The 16,305-nt window shown below is 48.8% G+C and overlaps 2 protein-coding genes across 2 annotated transcripts in view; one reads left to right on the top strand and one right to left on the bottom strand.

Moving 5' to 3' along the window:
- Nucleotides 1–10,780: 10,780 nt before the first annotated feature.
- ZNF503 (zinc finger protein 503) lies at nucleotides 10,781–14,590 on the bottom strand. The gene is made up of 2 exons (XM_014879891.2): nucleotides 14,043–14,590; nucleotides 10,781–12,953 (listed from the first exon to the last, which is right to left on the bottom strand). The coding sequence occupies exons 1-2, from the start codon at nucleotides 14,349–14,351 to the stop codon at nucleotides 11,433–11,435; spliced, it is 1,830 nt and encodes a 609-aa protein (XP_014735377.1). The 5' UTR covers nucleotides 14,352–14,590; the 3' UTR covers nucleotides 10,781–11,432.
- Nucleotides 13,953–16,305, top strand: part of LRMDA (leucine rich melanocyte differentiation associated) — a 640,335-nt gene continuing 637,982 nt past the window's right edge. The window contains exon 1 of the mRNA XM_088168938.1: nucleotides 13,953–14,081. The gene's annotated coding sequence lies outside the window, so the exon portion shown is untranslated. The remainder of the gene's footprint in view (nucleotides 14,082–16,305) is intronic.

Raw genomic sequence — 16,305 nt, 5'->3', positions numbered from 1 at the left:
TGCTGCAGTGAAGCTTGCTAACAGTACCACCAGAGTTAGGCTGATTTTTTTTTTTTTAACAGAATTGAGCACCTGTAGTTCAGCTTCTCTGAAAATCAATTTCTGAGCCTATAAAATGGATTAGTCTCTAGCCAATCTTTAACCTGCTTTTGAGTAGGTATGCATATGTAACCCACTGTTCACTGTGCTAGGCATCCCTCTCTGTGGCTGCATCTGGCCAACAGCGGATATGAGTATGCTACAGCTGCTTGCTAGGATATTTAGCTCGAGGTGTAAAGGTTTGTGAGTCAGCCCTGGAGGTTCCAGGTAATGAGCAAGATGGTGATTATTACACTTTCAGGATTGTATGTACTTGCATTCCTAAGGACAGCTTGTGATGTGGGTGTGGAGAGGGTAGTTTAATTCTGGGGGGGAACTGTTGTGAGCTTTAGAACAGATAAAAGGAAACTATTACAAAATACATCAAAAGAGACTTCACAGAAACATGCCTGTCCTCATTTTAATGTCTGCAATACCAAAAAAACCTGGGAAAATGTTGCACAAATGAGTTTACCATTTAATAGCTGATGAAATGACATGGTTATGCAATAATTGTTTTCAAGATGGGGATGCACAACTCACTACATTATTCTCACTACATTATTCCTCTAGTACTCAGGTTAGTGTGTAAACTAGTCTGTGTATCTATGCATACAAAAGCTGAACTAAGTTATTTATGCAATAATTAATTTTATTGGTTTGCCTCATCCAAGATTATTAGCTATCAGAACAGATGTAGATAGTTTCAGAGGTGCTTGCCATAAACAACCAAACGAACTTGTATAATCTTTCACAGTCCTCTATTTTCTTACTAATTCACAGAAATTTGAAGGGGACTTTTTTTAGTTAAGTTAAAAGTATTATTGTATTATTTTCTTGGGAAAGACTTGGAGAAGACATTTTTTTTTTTGTGTAAATATCATATGAGAAATAAAAATGCACACATCTCACCCACCACTGAAATGAAACAATTTCTTGAGTTAAAACATAAGAGATGACTGGTCAGACAGATGTGCTGATTAAACTCCCCATGCTCTTATTATCTTGACAGGCATCAGTTCCAAGTTGACTGAGTCTGTGATGTAGTGGCTAAAACCAGCTCTTCTCTGTATATATGTTCAGTGTTTTCTTTCATACCTATTTACATGGATGTGCTTTGCATGGCCTCTTCAGATTTTGTCCCCTAAACCTTCTCATCAGAGAGAGAAAACCAAAATTCCCTTAGTCTGCTCCAAGTTGCTCCCAAGCCCCTTCCCAAATTGTCATGAATTGTACAACTGTGTTACATATTCTTACGTTTGAACTTAGAATTTTTAAGCTTTAGGGCTTCCTCTGTCCCAGGAGCAATCCTGCCTTTCTCAGAATTGCTAGAAAACTTCTACTCATTTCAGGCTGACTTAAATTTCACATTACATTGTGGACTTAGGGTGTGTGCAAGTTTTAATAGCTTAAATGTATAAATGTAAATTGACACAATCCCATTAACCAGCAAACACAATTAACCATGTGGAACACTGTTTATACAAGTTTAAGTGTTTTAGTTAGAATAAATATTTTCTCCCTTACAGAGTTAGCTTTTTTCATAACCTGTGACCTGGTTTATACACAGCTATGATGATTCACAAGTGCCTTCTCTAATAGGGATTAAACTATACTGGTATAACTATCAGTAGGGGTAGAGTTAAGCAGTATTTTTGCTGACTTTAATAGTATCTACATGTAGGAAAATGGTACCATTTTTACTCAGTTACTTTAGAAATAGGCACATTAAAATAGTATTAAGTGAGACCTGTTCACTGAGGAGGTAAGACCTGCTATAACACTTTCCCATTTTATTTAACTCTGAAACAAGATTGAGGTACTATGAGTAGCCAGTTTTCTCAGAAAATTTGTCAGTACCTGTTTTGTAGATACATCAACAACCATTTGTTTCTCAACCAAATTACACAGTTAAACTAGAAAAATTAGTTGCTGCATCTGGTCTAAATTCCTTTCTCAATCTTTTTATAAACCTATTGATGTATGTAGGATATCTGCTTCTGATCAAGCATAACATTTTGCCCTAACTCCATAAAGTCAGCCTGAAGACCATAATTATAAATGTGATCAGCTCTCTTCATAAAATATTTGACACCTCTACTGAAATGTATTTAGCAGCTGATCCTTCTTAAATGAGTAAATAAAACCAAAAGAAAAAATCCCTATGCCTATTTCTACTCATCTGTTTTATCTGGAACACATTCCTTGGGCCTGCTGGTGCAGTATATATTTAAGGAAATTGTAATCTTGCAAAAGAAGGGGAATTGGAAGGGGAAGTAGGAAAAAAATCTTATGAATGTTCTCAGACTCATGAGCTCAAGTATTTCATGATGGAAACTGGCTATAAGGCAATTATTTTTCTCTTTAGAAGTTGACAAAATTAACTTAATCTTGTAAAACTGGGTAGGGACAAGTAAGATTTTGACTGGGCTAGTTTTGGTCTCCATCAGTGATTTTCTGTGGTAGCCCAATCTAGGCAATGGGGAGCAGGTTAGTGGGGATGGTCCTCAGTGGCTCCATATGGGATGGGACAAAGTAACAAAAATACAAGTCAAAGAGGAGAAATATTTTTACTTGCACAGCTGGCAACTCTACTACGAGAACCAATTTTTCTTTGCTCTATAATCAGTGCATGCAGTGGGAAGCTGTACATTTTACCTAAAGCCTTGTCAGGCAAAGCTTGCTGTCGTCTAACATGCCATGGTGGTTGGTACTTTCTTTGAAAAAAATGGTGACTCAAAGGTATCTATTCCATTTGCTATTTATCTAATAACTTGGTGGACTTTTCCCTATTCCCCATGAGTAGAGTAGGAGACTCACCATCTAGGGTGAAAAGGGCATGTTGCCTCTTCTGTATGGAATATTTAAAGCTTTTTCTTGGACAAAGAGAGTGGGTAGGGATATGATTAGATATGAGCACTGGCTGGGACACTCCGAGCTCTGAGTTTTGGTAAGCACTGTAACCATAGTCTTGTAAATGCCTTTTCTTTCCCTCTGGCTCAGTGCACTTTTATGTAAAATGAAATGCCTTCAAAGGAGCTAATGGAGAATTTTCCCACATTAGAATATCCAGGTAACTGAGGAACCCTAATAAGAAGTGAGGATTGTGGGTTTGAAATCTTTCAGATCGGGGAATTGATGCATATTCCTGTGCCTCAAGACAAGTACTTCATGGAGAAAGAATGCAGCAAATGATAGTGGTAGTTGATCTTTCCTGGTAGAAAAAAATACAACTCCACAAAGAGAAGATTAAGGGCTGTGAATTGTACAAGAGGAGAGATATTTCCCTGCAACTCTAAGATAAATTGGTGTGCTTGAGAATCTGGGCTGATGCTTACTAACTTCAGTGAAACTAAACCATTACATTGCAGCTGCACTTTTAGATCCTGTGATGGCTGAAAGGGTGCTAGTAGTGGGATCACTTCCCTTGTACAGAGTGTGAGTCCTCACCCCTGAGCTGTCTGTCGCAATCCCAGCTGAACCGAGCCCTCTAAAACTGTGGCGGTGGATGAACTGCAGAGGTGGCCTTTTCCAAACAGGACGCTTTGCCGTGAAAAAGCCGAATGGCTTCTCTTGGTCGTGCCGGCGCGGTTCCGAGGTGACTGCTGCTCGGGCCGGGACGCTGAGCTGCAGCGCTGCCCCATGGCGTCCCAAACAGAGGGAAGGCAGGGAGACACTCTGGCCCTTCCCTCGTACCTTGTCCCGAATGGAGGGACCCCGCGGAGGCTCCGCAGCAGGTCCTGGGGGTCAGCGCAGGCAGGGGCAGCTCTCTGGCTTGCTTTCCCTGTCCTTCCCCTCCTCCTCCCAGTGTAAATAATGACCGCATCAGGAGCAACTGATGCGTTCACCTTTGCAAAAAGTCTTCATGGGTACAGCTTATGTGACTAAAAAGGCTGAGGAGTCAAGGGTAGGGTACAAACGCTGAACCCGTAATACGAAGGGTACGTTCATGATAACCGCATTATGCTGTCCTACCTAAAACAGGCAGTTCTACATGTCTTCTGTGATCTGTAGTAATTATCTGCCTTTAACAAGACTCTTGCGTCACTGAAGTATCTCGAGGTGACTCCGTGGCATCCGGCGATGGCAGGGACGCCTCCTGGTTCGGTCTGATGGGAGCGGACGGCAGTGGCTGTGCAAGGCGCGCCCGCCGCAGAGAGGAGGGGTCTCGCTGCCCGGGGTGCCCGGGCACAGCAGCGTGGGACAGAGCGAGAGCGCTCGGAGCACCAGCGTTAGCTTTTAATACTTCTAAATGATGATCACGGGGCTAGCGGGACAGGTAAAGGAGCTGGAAATCAGCTGATATGAAGTGAAAAATCATTTATTAAATTAAGGCTGGTTGGGGCCAGTTTTCTTGAGATAATTGAAGGGGACAAAGGTTTGTGAAACCTGGAGCCTGTGTACTCTTTTCTAAATTGCATTGTACTTCTGGTTACACAGCGAAAATCCTTTTCTAAAAACAACTGCTGTCCACCCAGTAACATAAAGGACTCGCAGAGTGTTTCTTAGTGGGTTAGATCTCCATCGCCCAGTAGCACTTCATGCCTCCCCCCGTTTAGAAATAACGGGGAAAGGTGGTGTTTGGATTTAGACTAATTTTTCAACAGCGATAAAGGACCTGTTTTCTGTAACAGCGTAGATTATTAGAAACTTGTAATTTGCAGTTCGCATTTGCCATCAAGATCACAGCGGGGGGGTAAAAAAAGGGACTAGATCCTATAGTAGCCTCAGTAATTCCCATTCGCAGGTTTGGTATGTCGACGGAAAAACCCAACGCTTTCAGAGAGAAGTTGCTTGAGTTTAATAAACAGTGACTTCAGAAAGTGCAATAAAATCAATTAATGTTGCAAAAGCATTGGCCAAAAACAAAGTGGCGAAAGGATTTATGGAAATGTAATGGATTTACAAGCATTTATCCTGCGACTTGATAAACAGCAATGGGAAGGCGAGATGGTGAAAATAATTAGTCCCGCAGCCTCAGTGAATATGGACAATTTATTATTATAATTTTATCCTTTCAGTGGTTATTCAAATTTATTTTTTAATTTTGTGAGCTGAAGCGCGGGGGGATTAATCTAAAGTTTGGTTCCCCCTTCCTCGGCGGCTCGGTTTCTTCTCGCATTTTCTTTCTTCACAAAGCAAAGCGTGATGTGTCATTTGCCAGGGCTTCTTCACACAGAGAGCTCGTTCTTAGGTTTTCTGCATTAAGGACTATTATCTTTGGCCTTAGTAAATAATGTTACCCAGCGGGGGAAGAATCAGCTGTTTGTCTCCCTATACGCCAGGGTTTTCTCTCCCCTTTGATTTTCAGATGCATTTCACGCATCTGAAAGAGCCGCAGTTGGGAAGAGGCTGCAGGAGCATGCCCTGGGTCTTGAGCAACGCTAGCAGCGAAAACTTTTCTGCTTGCTCTCAAGAGTTCGTAGCCCTATTATTACAGTAGAAAAGAGACATCCAGCATGGAGTAGAAATTACAATTTCCAGAAGTCAGAATTTATTACGGTTAAACTGTGATAAGATCCCATCTGTTATGAACACATGTAGCACCAATTGTTTTTCATACAACTGCAATCTATTTACCCTTCAGAGCGAATGAGATTACAAGCGCGATTAAAAAAAAAAAAGAAGAAAAAAAAAAAGAATGAAAGAAAAAACTACATAAAGACCAAACCATCACGGGCGGGGTGTTTTATGGGGGGAGTTCTTTTGCTTTGTCTTGTGGTTTGGTTTGGGGGTTTTGTTGTTTTTTTGTTTGTTTGGTTGGTTGGTTGGTTGGTTGGTTGTTTTATTAAGTGTGGCCTATCTGTTTTTATCTGGACAAACCATTTGTACTGCCATGGTGCCCTCCGGAGCCGCGGGGCGATTCCCGGTGCCCGAGCACGCGGGGTCCGTCACTCCCGGCCGGCCCCGGCCCCGGCCCCGGCCGCTGCCCTGCGCTCCGCCGGGGGCCGCAGCGCCGCCTGGCGGCCGGGAGCGACACCGGCCCGCGGCCCGCGCAGACAAAGGGGAGCCGCTCCTCGCTCTTCCTCCCCGGGAGCAGCCCCTCTTCGGCCGGGCAGCCGCGCGTAACGTGCCCGCCCGCGCCTCCGCGCAAAGCGTGCCCGCTCCGGCCTGCGCCCCGGGAGAGCAGTAACGTTTGTTACTAACTGGAACGTGAACCTGAAACGATGGAGGGGGAGGGGAGATATTTTTGTGCTTCCATTGGTCGTGGTAGTTTGGGAACGAGGAATGTGTCTGCTCGTCTTCTTGTCCCATCCCACAGAAGTGGTTTGGATCGAGTAGCACGCGCTTCACAAAATAAGGCAGGAAAGATGAACCACTTACACACACACACATGCAAAATCCCCCACGTTTTTACCGCGATAGCCTAAGAGCGGTAATCTAATTTTGTTCTCTTTCAAACTGTTTCAAGGCATATATGTGTGTGTATATATATGTGTATATATATCCTCCAGGTTTCAGTGGGCGTCCTTCTGCTGCTCTGTTATCATTATTTCTTGCCTTGATGTGACGTTGAAGACAGATGACAGCATTGTCAGGTTGTCTTTAATTCATTTGAAGATTAAAAAAAAAAATACACACACAAGGCTTCTTACACAATATTCAAAGCCTGAACGGATTCACTTTTTTTTCACGTAGGGGACGTGGGGCTGGGAATGGGGGTGGGTAGTTGATGAATTTCAGACATGAAGAGAGAACAAAGTCTGTGCATCGCTCTGCGTGCACACACGCACAGAGCAAGCAGCCGGAGGTGGGATTGTTGCAACAGCAGCACCTGGTTGGTGTTGATGGAGAAATATCCAGCATTAGGACCATCTTTTCGCATTTATGCACAAGCTCAAATATATAATCTGCTCAAATTTCAACCACGTCTCTGCTGCCAAAGCATTCCACCTCCGAAGAGGTGAGAGCATACAGACTCAGGGTCCGTCTTTTTTCTTCTGACACCTCTGTGCTTCATCGCAACAAAATTTTACCTTAAAAAAAGGTAGTCTGCCCCGAATTTTCCAGGAGTGAGCTGAGAAAGAGATTTAGCAGGGATTAGACACCTCTGATCAGAACTGGTTGCTTGCCTGCCTCAGGTCTGTTCATGAAGCAATGCGGGCTGTGCTTCATGGTGCAGAAAGAATCGGGGTGGTGGGGTGTCCCAACATGGCGTTAGAAGTGTCCGAAATTATACCCAAAAATCTGTATGGAAAGGAAATTTGTTGCTGATAGTCCCAGCGATTTTCCACTTCAGATTCGTTCCTTAAAAAAAAAAAAAAAAAAAAAAAAAAAAAAAAAAAAAAAAAAAAAAAAAAAAAAAAAGCAAACAACAAAAAAGGAAAAAGAAAACCCAGGAAACAACAAAATAAAACACACAAAATTTTAAAAAACAAAAAACTCAAAAAAACAACAACCATAAAAAAACCCCCTAAACTGTTGTCTACTGGAAGCCTGTAATGAGAGCCAACAGTATTAAAGCAAGGCAGCATTGCTCTCCATCTTTTCTAAGTATGAAAGAATGGAGTTTGATCAATGTTTTTACAGAATAGGAATGCACATTTACTTGTGTGTCGGAAAGTTTGGATCCTTCAGGATTCCCTTTGCCTGAGTGATTTCGACTGTAGGTGTGGGTAGACCATTACAAACCTCGGGTTAGAGGGAGGAGGGCCAGCCACAGCACTGCCGTGTACCTTGCTGGCTGCGCTGAGGGTGGCTCAAAAGGTGGGGAATGGGCAGTGAGATACTTTCTGGTCTTAGCAAATGGAATCTCTTATCGCTGAGGAAAATCTTCCCGTAATAAAGGCATCCTTGTATTTTAGTTCGAGCATACATTTTGCATTCTAAAGCCAGGCAAGCATATGTATATGCGTGTGTTTGGTGTGGGCTTGTGCACATAAGCCAAGATACGTATGCCCATCTAGGCTCAGATATATTACAGAGACTCCTCTGCTGTCTGTGGAGTCTGGTGTTTTATTGTTTCATAAAACTACCTTAATTACATTTCCCCATAGATAAGATAAACAGGACCCTTCTTTTCTAACCATTGCTTATCAGAAGTATTTTGTCGAAGTGGCATCCAGAGTAAGCTTTTGAGAGAGGATGGAAACGCATTAATTTTTATTTTGGTTCTTCAGTTGCACTTAGCATCTGACAAGAGTTGATTTAAATATTACATGATTCTATCTTTAATGTTCAAAAAAGATTTGCGAGAAAGACAAAACTGTTTAATTTAAACTAATGTATGCCTGACTCTGGTCAGATTGATCACAGTTTTGGGTTTTGATGGGTTTTGCCCTTCTGTTGCTTGTCCTCTCAAGCTGGTTTTTCACTGTGAAATTATTTTAGTTCGGTGGCATGGACCAGCGGCTGCTGTCAAATCCACAACCCATCCAGTTAGTAAGAACGGGAGGGGGGGAGGTGATGGTGAGGAATAACAAATGTCGTCTTTTTACCTAAAAACATTAATGTCCATAAGTCAATCTCTATTAGAGAAAAAAAAGGCGAATTTCATAGTTTAATGTCAAAATCCTAGATGGCACTTGCCAGGTCATATACTTAACAAAGCTGGAAGAGAGACCTACTTATCACCACTCTACATATAAAATAAGGTGTTTTAATTTTTCTTTAACCTCGGGGACAGTATCTGAACAAAACAGTAATAATAGTATTAGGTGTTCATTTCACCACTTGCATCAGCAATCTGTGTGTGTAACTTTTCAGAGCTGAAATCCCCAAAACTGCAGTTAGGGTTCCAGGACACAAATGCCTCCCTCGCTCTTTTTAAACCGCCCCTGCAACACCTGATGGGCGATGGGATTTGGCTAGCGAAGTCTGAGCTGCAGCTGTTAGAGATCCGTAATTGTAAAACACACGAACAGGAGAGAAACGTGGCAATGGTGGTGTGTTTTAATCGCGGCAAAACTGTAATTGTTACTTGCACACCCAGATGGAGCCTGAAATGTAGTTTTCCTCAAATTAAGAGTAGTTAAAATAGCGAAGCGGGGAAGGCAATCTGGCCGGGCTGCAGGAGAGGGCGGGAGGCGTGCGGCATAGAGAGAGGACTGCGAGCCTGTTCTGCCTTTCTCGGACTCCCTGGATGAATCCTCCGCCACCATCACCCCCGACCCGAGAAGCCGTTCTTTCGATTACTTTCTGTGTTTGTATCTGCTTCTTATTTTACAACTAAAGTTTACTTGGTGCAGTTAACAGCACTGCCCTCTCCTCCCGTTCTCTAACTCATCGGTTCATAACGAGAGCTCGTTTTACATTTCCTAAAGCAGAGATACGAGAAGGTCCCTTTCCCATTTAAGGCGGGTGGGGGGGGGCAACACATTTGGTTGAAGCGCAAAGCGTTTCCCGTGCCGCTTTCGGACAGCGTCCCAAAAGAGCCGCAGCGGGCCCAGCCCCGGCCTCCCCTCTTGTGTCCCGGCTACAGACAGCGAGCCGTGCCGGGACGGCCGGGCGGCCGCTGGAGCTTCGGTAGCTTGCTGCTTTTCTCGCCTTTGCACATTAACGCTAACTTCCACTAATTATCTGGAGTAAATGTATTAGATTAATTAGCATCTGGGCACCACGGGAAACTCTGAACTGTAATTATATTGTGGGGGGATCCAGAACGAGGGAGAAAACCCAGTGATTTGTTAAGCAAAGTCGCCGCTCGCAGCTTTGCCCCCCGCCGGTGCGTCGCGCTGGGGCCGGGTTGAGGGCAGCGGGCGGAGCGGGGCCGAGCGCGGGCAGCAGGTACTCGGCTCCGCCCGAGCCGCTGCCTGCGAGCGCCCGGCAGGGCGCGGGGCAAAGCCTTCCGCCGGCGCTGCTTTTACGGACTTGGGTATCGCTTTTCCGGCTATCGGCCGTTTGTTCCGCAGTTTCGGTAGCTGCTCTGGCTTCTCCGTCGCAGCCCCCGCTCCTACCTGAACGCAGGACGACGAGCCGGAGCTGGGCGGTGGCCCTTGGGCGCTAGGAAACCCGGGCTGGGGAGGCAGAGACGCGGCGCAGGCAGAGGCAGCCCCTCTCGGTATCAAGTCAAGTTTGGCACTGCACTTCAGTAAAGAGCAAACTCGGCACAAATAACCGATGGCTTCCTTTTTTTTTTTTCCCCCGTCCCTTCCTTTTTAAAGGAAAATGAGTTTTCAGAGCTGTCCGATTTTTTTTTACGTGACGATCTTTTGTGCTGCGGTGCGAACTGAAGAGAGAAATTGAAAATAACTGGATGAGCTCAAACAGCGCTTCCCTAATTACTTCTGAACTTCTCATTTAGAAAGAGATGAATTGTTATGCATTACATTGTTAAAAAAAGAGCTTTCGGATAATCATCTTACACTTTTATAAAACAGTCTTGCCTTCCCCGTTTCTTTCTAAAGAAAGAAGTCTTCTAGTCGAAAACTAGTTTTTAAAAAAGAGATATTTCACAGTAAAAACATTTTTAAAATAAGTTTACCTTCTTTAAAGAAAGGGAAAGAGATTTAAGCAATTCTCAGTTTTCCTATTTCGTGCCAACAAATTCTACTGACGAGGAAAAAAAAACCAACTGTGTCTGATTATTTTTTAAGAGAGCCCTGGGGTTACAATAAAAAAAAACTTTGTTTTTTTTTTTTTTTTAATTTTTAATTAAAATTGAATAAACGCTTAAGGAGAAATTAGCAGTCACCTCCATCCAAGACCTACTCGGGTTTTATAACAGAATCAAAGCGTATTTAAAAAAAAAAAAAGTAAAACCTTTTAATACATCAAATATACGGAATTTTAATCTTTAAAGCGATACATTGTCTATTTTAGTACATGACGTAAACCTTACTTAACCCTTTTTACAGGGTGGACTTAAAAATTAAAAATAGTTAAGTGTTCCTTTTAAAGAACAAAATAAGGCAAATGAGGTTTTTGGAATAGAATTGTTTTTGTTTTTTCTTCCAGAATACATACAAAAAAATACCAATTCTCTTTCAAGGGTATACACCTTAAAAATAATTGCAATTTGAAATTATAACTGACAAATTGCGAGTTGTTTTTTAGTAACAAACATGCATGTAAATTTTTTTGTTTCAATGAGACATTAAATAAGAACGTACAATACAATCATAGCAATTTTAAAGTAACATTAAAGAGAAGACCTCTATCTTTTTATTTATATTCTACAATGGGTGTTCCACTTTTACCTATTGAGCTCAGTTTAGTAATGCACTTTATGATTCGTTGTCCCGCTTGAAGCTAACATAAATAAATACAGTGCTCATGGATCCAGTCCTCAAATGAACACTATTTTATAAAAAGTCAGATTTTTTTTTTTCTTTCCAACTTTTATAAAGTTTCGCAGGGCTTCCTTCCCTTACCGCTAGACTTTGTGTTGTGTGTCAAAGCCCCGCTGCCTGCACTCACTGGTAGCCCAGGGCCGAGGCTGTGGTGAGTCTCTGCCCATAGAGTGCATAAGGGGAGTAGTAGGGTCCGGTGGCAGCGGGCACGGGCACGGGGGCCCCGGGGGTGGGCAGGGGGCTCTTGGAGTAGGGATGGTAGCGGCTGCCGAGTCCCAGCGCGTGGTGCGGGCTGCGCAAGGCCAGCGTGCCCGGGCTGCCCGGGGCGCCCGTCGTGGGGATGTGCATGTGGCACGCCATGGCTGCAGCCGCTGCGCTGGCCAGCGACGAGGAGCTGGGGTAGCTGGAGAGGAGTTTATCGGTGCCCGGGAAGGCAGTATGGGTCCGCAAGTGGCTAAGCAGCTCCTCCGAGGTGGCAAAGCGCTTGTCGCAGGGTCCGTTGGCCGACACCCAGTTGCAGATGTGTGGCTGGGGGTCATTGGGGAGCATGAAGCCGTAAGGGTACAAAGGGTGGCCGGCTAGCGAAGGCGGCGTGGCGCCGGTCAGCGAGGAGTGGACGCTGTGCAAAGGGTGGGTGGGGTAGACGAGGGGGTATCCGGACTTGAGGGCTTGGTCGTGGGCGCAAGAGGCTCCGGCGGCGCCTGCCAGGTGGCTGGCGCAGTGGTAGCTCAGGCAGTAGGGGTCTCGGCACAGGCTCGCCGTCATCACCGACGGCGGCGACGCGCCCGCCAGCGGGCTCGACCCCGCCGGCTTGCTGCAGCCCAGGCTGCTGGCGGCGGCCAGCTGGGCCCCCACCAGGCTGGAGGATTTGGTGGGGTCCAGAGCCACTCCGTGCGGCAGGAATTGTGGCGGGTAGCCGGCGTAGGCTCCAGCCAGCGTCCCCGGGTAGCTCATGCCCGCCGGGGGCAAGGGGAAAACCGTCTGGCCCGGCTTGTAAGGGGAGACGGGGGCCACGAGGCCGGAGCCCAGAACGGAGGTGGAGGAGGTGGCGGTGGTGCTGCTGCAGGAGGAGGCGGAGTCCGATGCGATGGGCTTGGAGCCCGGCGTGCTCTCCTGGTGCTGGTTGACCTCCACGTTAATCCCGGCACAGCTCACGCTAATCCGGCTGTGGCTGATGCTGGTGGTGCCCGGGCCTCCCTCCGAGCCGGAGCTGCCGCTCTTTCCGCAGCCCTCCGAGTCCTTCTTGTCCTCCCCGCCTTTTCCCTCGGCCGGCAGCAGCCCGGGCGAGCAGGCGGAGGCGCTGGAGTTGGGGCTGCCTGTCCTTGGGGTGAACGGCTGGCAGGTGGCGCTCGGCACCCGGAATCCCGACTTCTCCCCGGCCGCGACCCCCGCGGCGGGGGCGCCCGCGCAGCCCGCCGCCCCCGGCTCCTTCTTCTCCGCGCCCGGCTTGGAGTACGGCTTGAAGCTCGATTTGTCCTCCACGCCGATGTCGCTGAGCTTCAAGGGGCCCGACTTGGAGTCCTTGTCGCCTCCGGAGCCATTGGAGGTGACCGAGGAGAGTTTGGAGGAAGGGGATGGGTCCGGCTTCCCTATCTGCGAGCAAGTTTGTGCCAAAAGGGCCAGGGGGCTCTTCTTTGCATCCAGCTGCGGAAATCACAAGGACACACAAAGAAAGAGATTTAATCGGGGTCTGAGTAAACCCCCATTGCTTACATAGGACTCTTGTCCCGTAGGTTTCTGCAGAGTACAGCCTGGAAGTAAGGAACAGTTTGTGCGCATTCATCAACTTGACAGCCCCCTCCCCTGAATGCACCATTTTCCATAAAGCCTTTAAAAAGGGCTGGGGATTTTCGTATCCCTGCGAACCCACCGCGGCCGCCTTCAACGCCCCCAGTCTCCCCGGCAGCGGCCCGGGCAGCGCGGAGCTCGGCGTCTCTCGGGCCGCGCTGGCCCGCAAACCCGCCGGGGAACTATAGCGACTGCAGCATTTCTGCACCCTGACTGCTGGCACTATTTATAAACAGAGCCCGAGTTAGCCGGCGAGCAGGGCTCCCCGGGAGAAGGGTGTCCTCGCTCCGCAGAGACCTTAATGAAATCATTCATTCCCACGGACACACCCTTCCCACCACCAGCTCCGGTTCGAGTTTCGGTCCCAGAAACAGCGAGCTAAGCAGAGGGGGACCGGCAACCTCGACAGAGCAGAAAGGGCACCAACAGGCCCCCCAAAGTACAGATCCGTGTCGGTACTTGAAAGGAATTTCGGCAAGCCGAAATAGTTATCCTGCCGCACCCACGTTTGAGCTTGTCGCTCTCCGCGTCGTGTCGTCCCGTCCCGTGTCTGTCCCCCCCCCAAACCAGTCCCTGCAAAAGCAAGGTTGTTTGGCGCTCGGAGCGCTGCTTATTTACGTGGCCGGATCGTGACCCCAGCGGGGATCGGTTCCTTCCACTCAACCCTCCTCTCAAAAAAAAAAAAAAAAAAAAAAAAAAAAAAAAGCAGCTCAAAATAGCAAAAAGAAAATATTAATTTACACAGGAACTATAAGGTATCCCAGTAAACATGGAAACAATACCCAGGAGCGGTTCCTCGCACTAAGTCGAGATCAAAAAAAGCCCCTGTCCCGGTGTAAATGCATTTCAAAGCGCAGGAAAGTGCCGAGGGCGGCTGGCGGAGCCGCCATGCACAGCCAGCGCCCGGGCAGGGACGAGAGAAAGCGACGGGGGCCGGGTCCTTACCTCGATGGGGCTGACGGGCGTGGAGGGTAAAGGCTGCAGGTATTCAGGGTGTAAAATGTGTCCAGTCCGCGCCGTGAGCATTTTCAAGACTTTGATGGGAAGGCGGTTGGCTTGGCGTAGCGGGTCCGAGGGGGGGACGGCGTGGAAGCAGGGCTTGGCGGCGGCGCTGCTGCCGTTATTCCCAGCGTGCCCGTTCGGCCCGGCGAGGTCGGCGGCGCTGCGGCTGCGGCGGGGGCTGCCTCCGGGCTCGCTGAGGCTGCTGCTGCGCTTACTACTTCTTATAGCAGAAAGCGAGGGCGATGTGATCATGACCCAAAACCTCGCATGAAAACTGGGGCAAGTGGCGCCGCTCGCACTCGGAAATGCTCGCTCGCTTTCTGCGGGCGAGAAAGGAAAAAAGCCACACGCCCCCCGAGCAGAAAAACAAACATACAATGTCCCGTGGCTCTCTCTGGCGGGGAGGGCGTGGGTGGGGAGGGGGAGGGAAAGGGGGAGCCGGCCGGAGAGAAAGAGGAGGAAAAAAAGCCGAGTAATCCTTGGGCTGTGCTGGGGGCGGGGGTGGGGGCTGCGAGCGTGTGCCGCGGTCCCCCTCGGCCGCTCTCAGCTCCCCCGGCTGGCGCGGCGCGGAGCGCTCGCCTCCGCCGCTCAGCTGTGATGCGAGCCGCTGCCCATCCAGCCCGGGATCTGGCAAAGAAACTCACTTCAAAAGCAGCTGAATTAGTCTGAGATTAAAGCCTTTGCCGCCTTCCAATCAAATGGGACCCCGAGGTGATTGGAGGGTCAAGGGGATGTGACGTTCCCTTTTCTGGGCTTTTTTTTTTTCCTCCGTTTTTAATGGTCTCTCGCTCCTTTTTTTTTTTTTTCCCCCTTCCCTTTCTCGTCCGCCTTCTCTCTCCCCTCCCCTCCTTCCTTGTTTTCGCTCTAGGATGGGATGGGCGTTAATTCTGTGTTTCACATCACGCGCTGCGAGCGTTTTTCTTCCTCCTCAGCCAGCGCGGATCGCGCGGCAGCAGTGGGGCGGCCGCGGGGCTGGGGGCGCCGCGCCTGCCGGGGGGCGGCCGCTGGCTGTGCCGCGCTTCCCCTGCCCGCCCCCGCCGCTCGCACAGCGCCCCGAGCTCGCCCTGCCGCCCGCCACGCACGGCGAGCTCGGGCCGGGCCCGCGCCTCCCTCCCCTGGGCCAGCCCGCCGGCACCGCTCCGGGGCCGCCGCCGCCGCACCGTGTGTCCCCCGGGACCAGCGGAAGGGCGCGGGGCGCTTTTCCCGCCCCTCCCGCCTGACAGCGCGGGGGAGGCCCGGCCGAGAACCTGCAGAGCGCCGGCCTGCACGTCGCCGGCGGCAGCGGGCGGGAGCCGGGGCGCTGCGGCGCGGCTTGCGGCGGCGCGGGGAGCGCGGCGGGATTGGGGGAGGTCGTCACACGCGGGGCTGTCACGCACAGCCCGCCGCCGCCTTTCGGGACTCTCCGCCCCGCCGTCAATTGTCAGTGCTCCCCAACCGCAATCAATCAGTTATTTGTCAGCCCCTGTCAATCCGCCCTTGATTTATGTCAGCTTTTGTTGCTGATTACAAGCCTGGTGTGACTTGAAGGGGGAAGGAGAGAGAGAGAGAGAGAGGAAGGAAAACAGAGGGAAAGACGGGCTCCTCGGGAGAAAGAGCCTTTTAATTTACGGAATAAATCCTTGGAGTAAACTGGATTTGTTTGCCAGCAGCCGGTAGCCCTTCCCAGCCCCTCACTGCCCTGTCGAGGAGGGCTGCTGGACTCCTCTTCCTCTTTCCTCTTGGTTTAGGCACGAAAGTGTCCTTCATCCCTGCACCCTCCGGGCTGAACCGGTCGCCGGCAGCGGGGGCCTGGGGAGGCGGCCCCTCGCTTTAACGAGAGTATTGGTTCGCCATTTATGTGTTTGATTTTCAGCTAGGCTGTGCTGAGAGCCTTCTGGGTACGCACACGGTGTCCACCCGGACGCTACATCTGTCCTGCTTTGTGTCTGTGCGCTCCCGAAGGCTCCCGAGTCCGCTGCCCTCAACCCCGTTTTTACCGGTGCTGGCGGATGCCCCGAGCGGAATCCGCAGCCCTTCAAGTCACTGGGTTGCCTTTTTCTTTTCTCTTTGTACTTTGCTTCCCACTATCCCCCCACCTCCTCATCCCATAACATTTTTTCACAGGCAAAATGTGTTAATCAATCTTTTACTTTTGTTTCCGGATCTGACATGGTGGCCCACACAATCTACAACATTAACAAAAAGGTCACTTAGAGATAAAACACGT

The sequence above is a fragment of the Sturnus vulgaris genome, chromosome 8, assembly GCF_052056855.1.
Source record: "Sturnus vulgaris isolate bStuVul1 chromosome 8, bStuVul1.hap1, whole genome shotgun sequence".
In the NCBI taxonomy this organism is placed as follows: Eukaryota; Metazoa; Chordata; class Aves; order Passeriformes; family Sturnidae; genus Sturnus; species Sturnus vulgaris.
The sequence above is the reverse complement of the archived record's forward strand: the minus strand, read 5'-3'. Positions and strand labels throughout refer to the sequence as shown.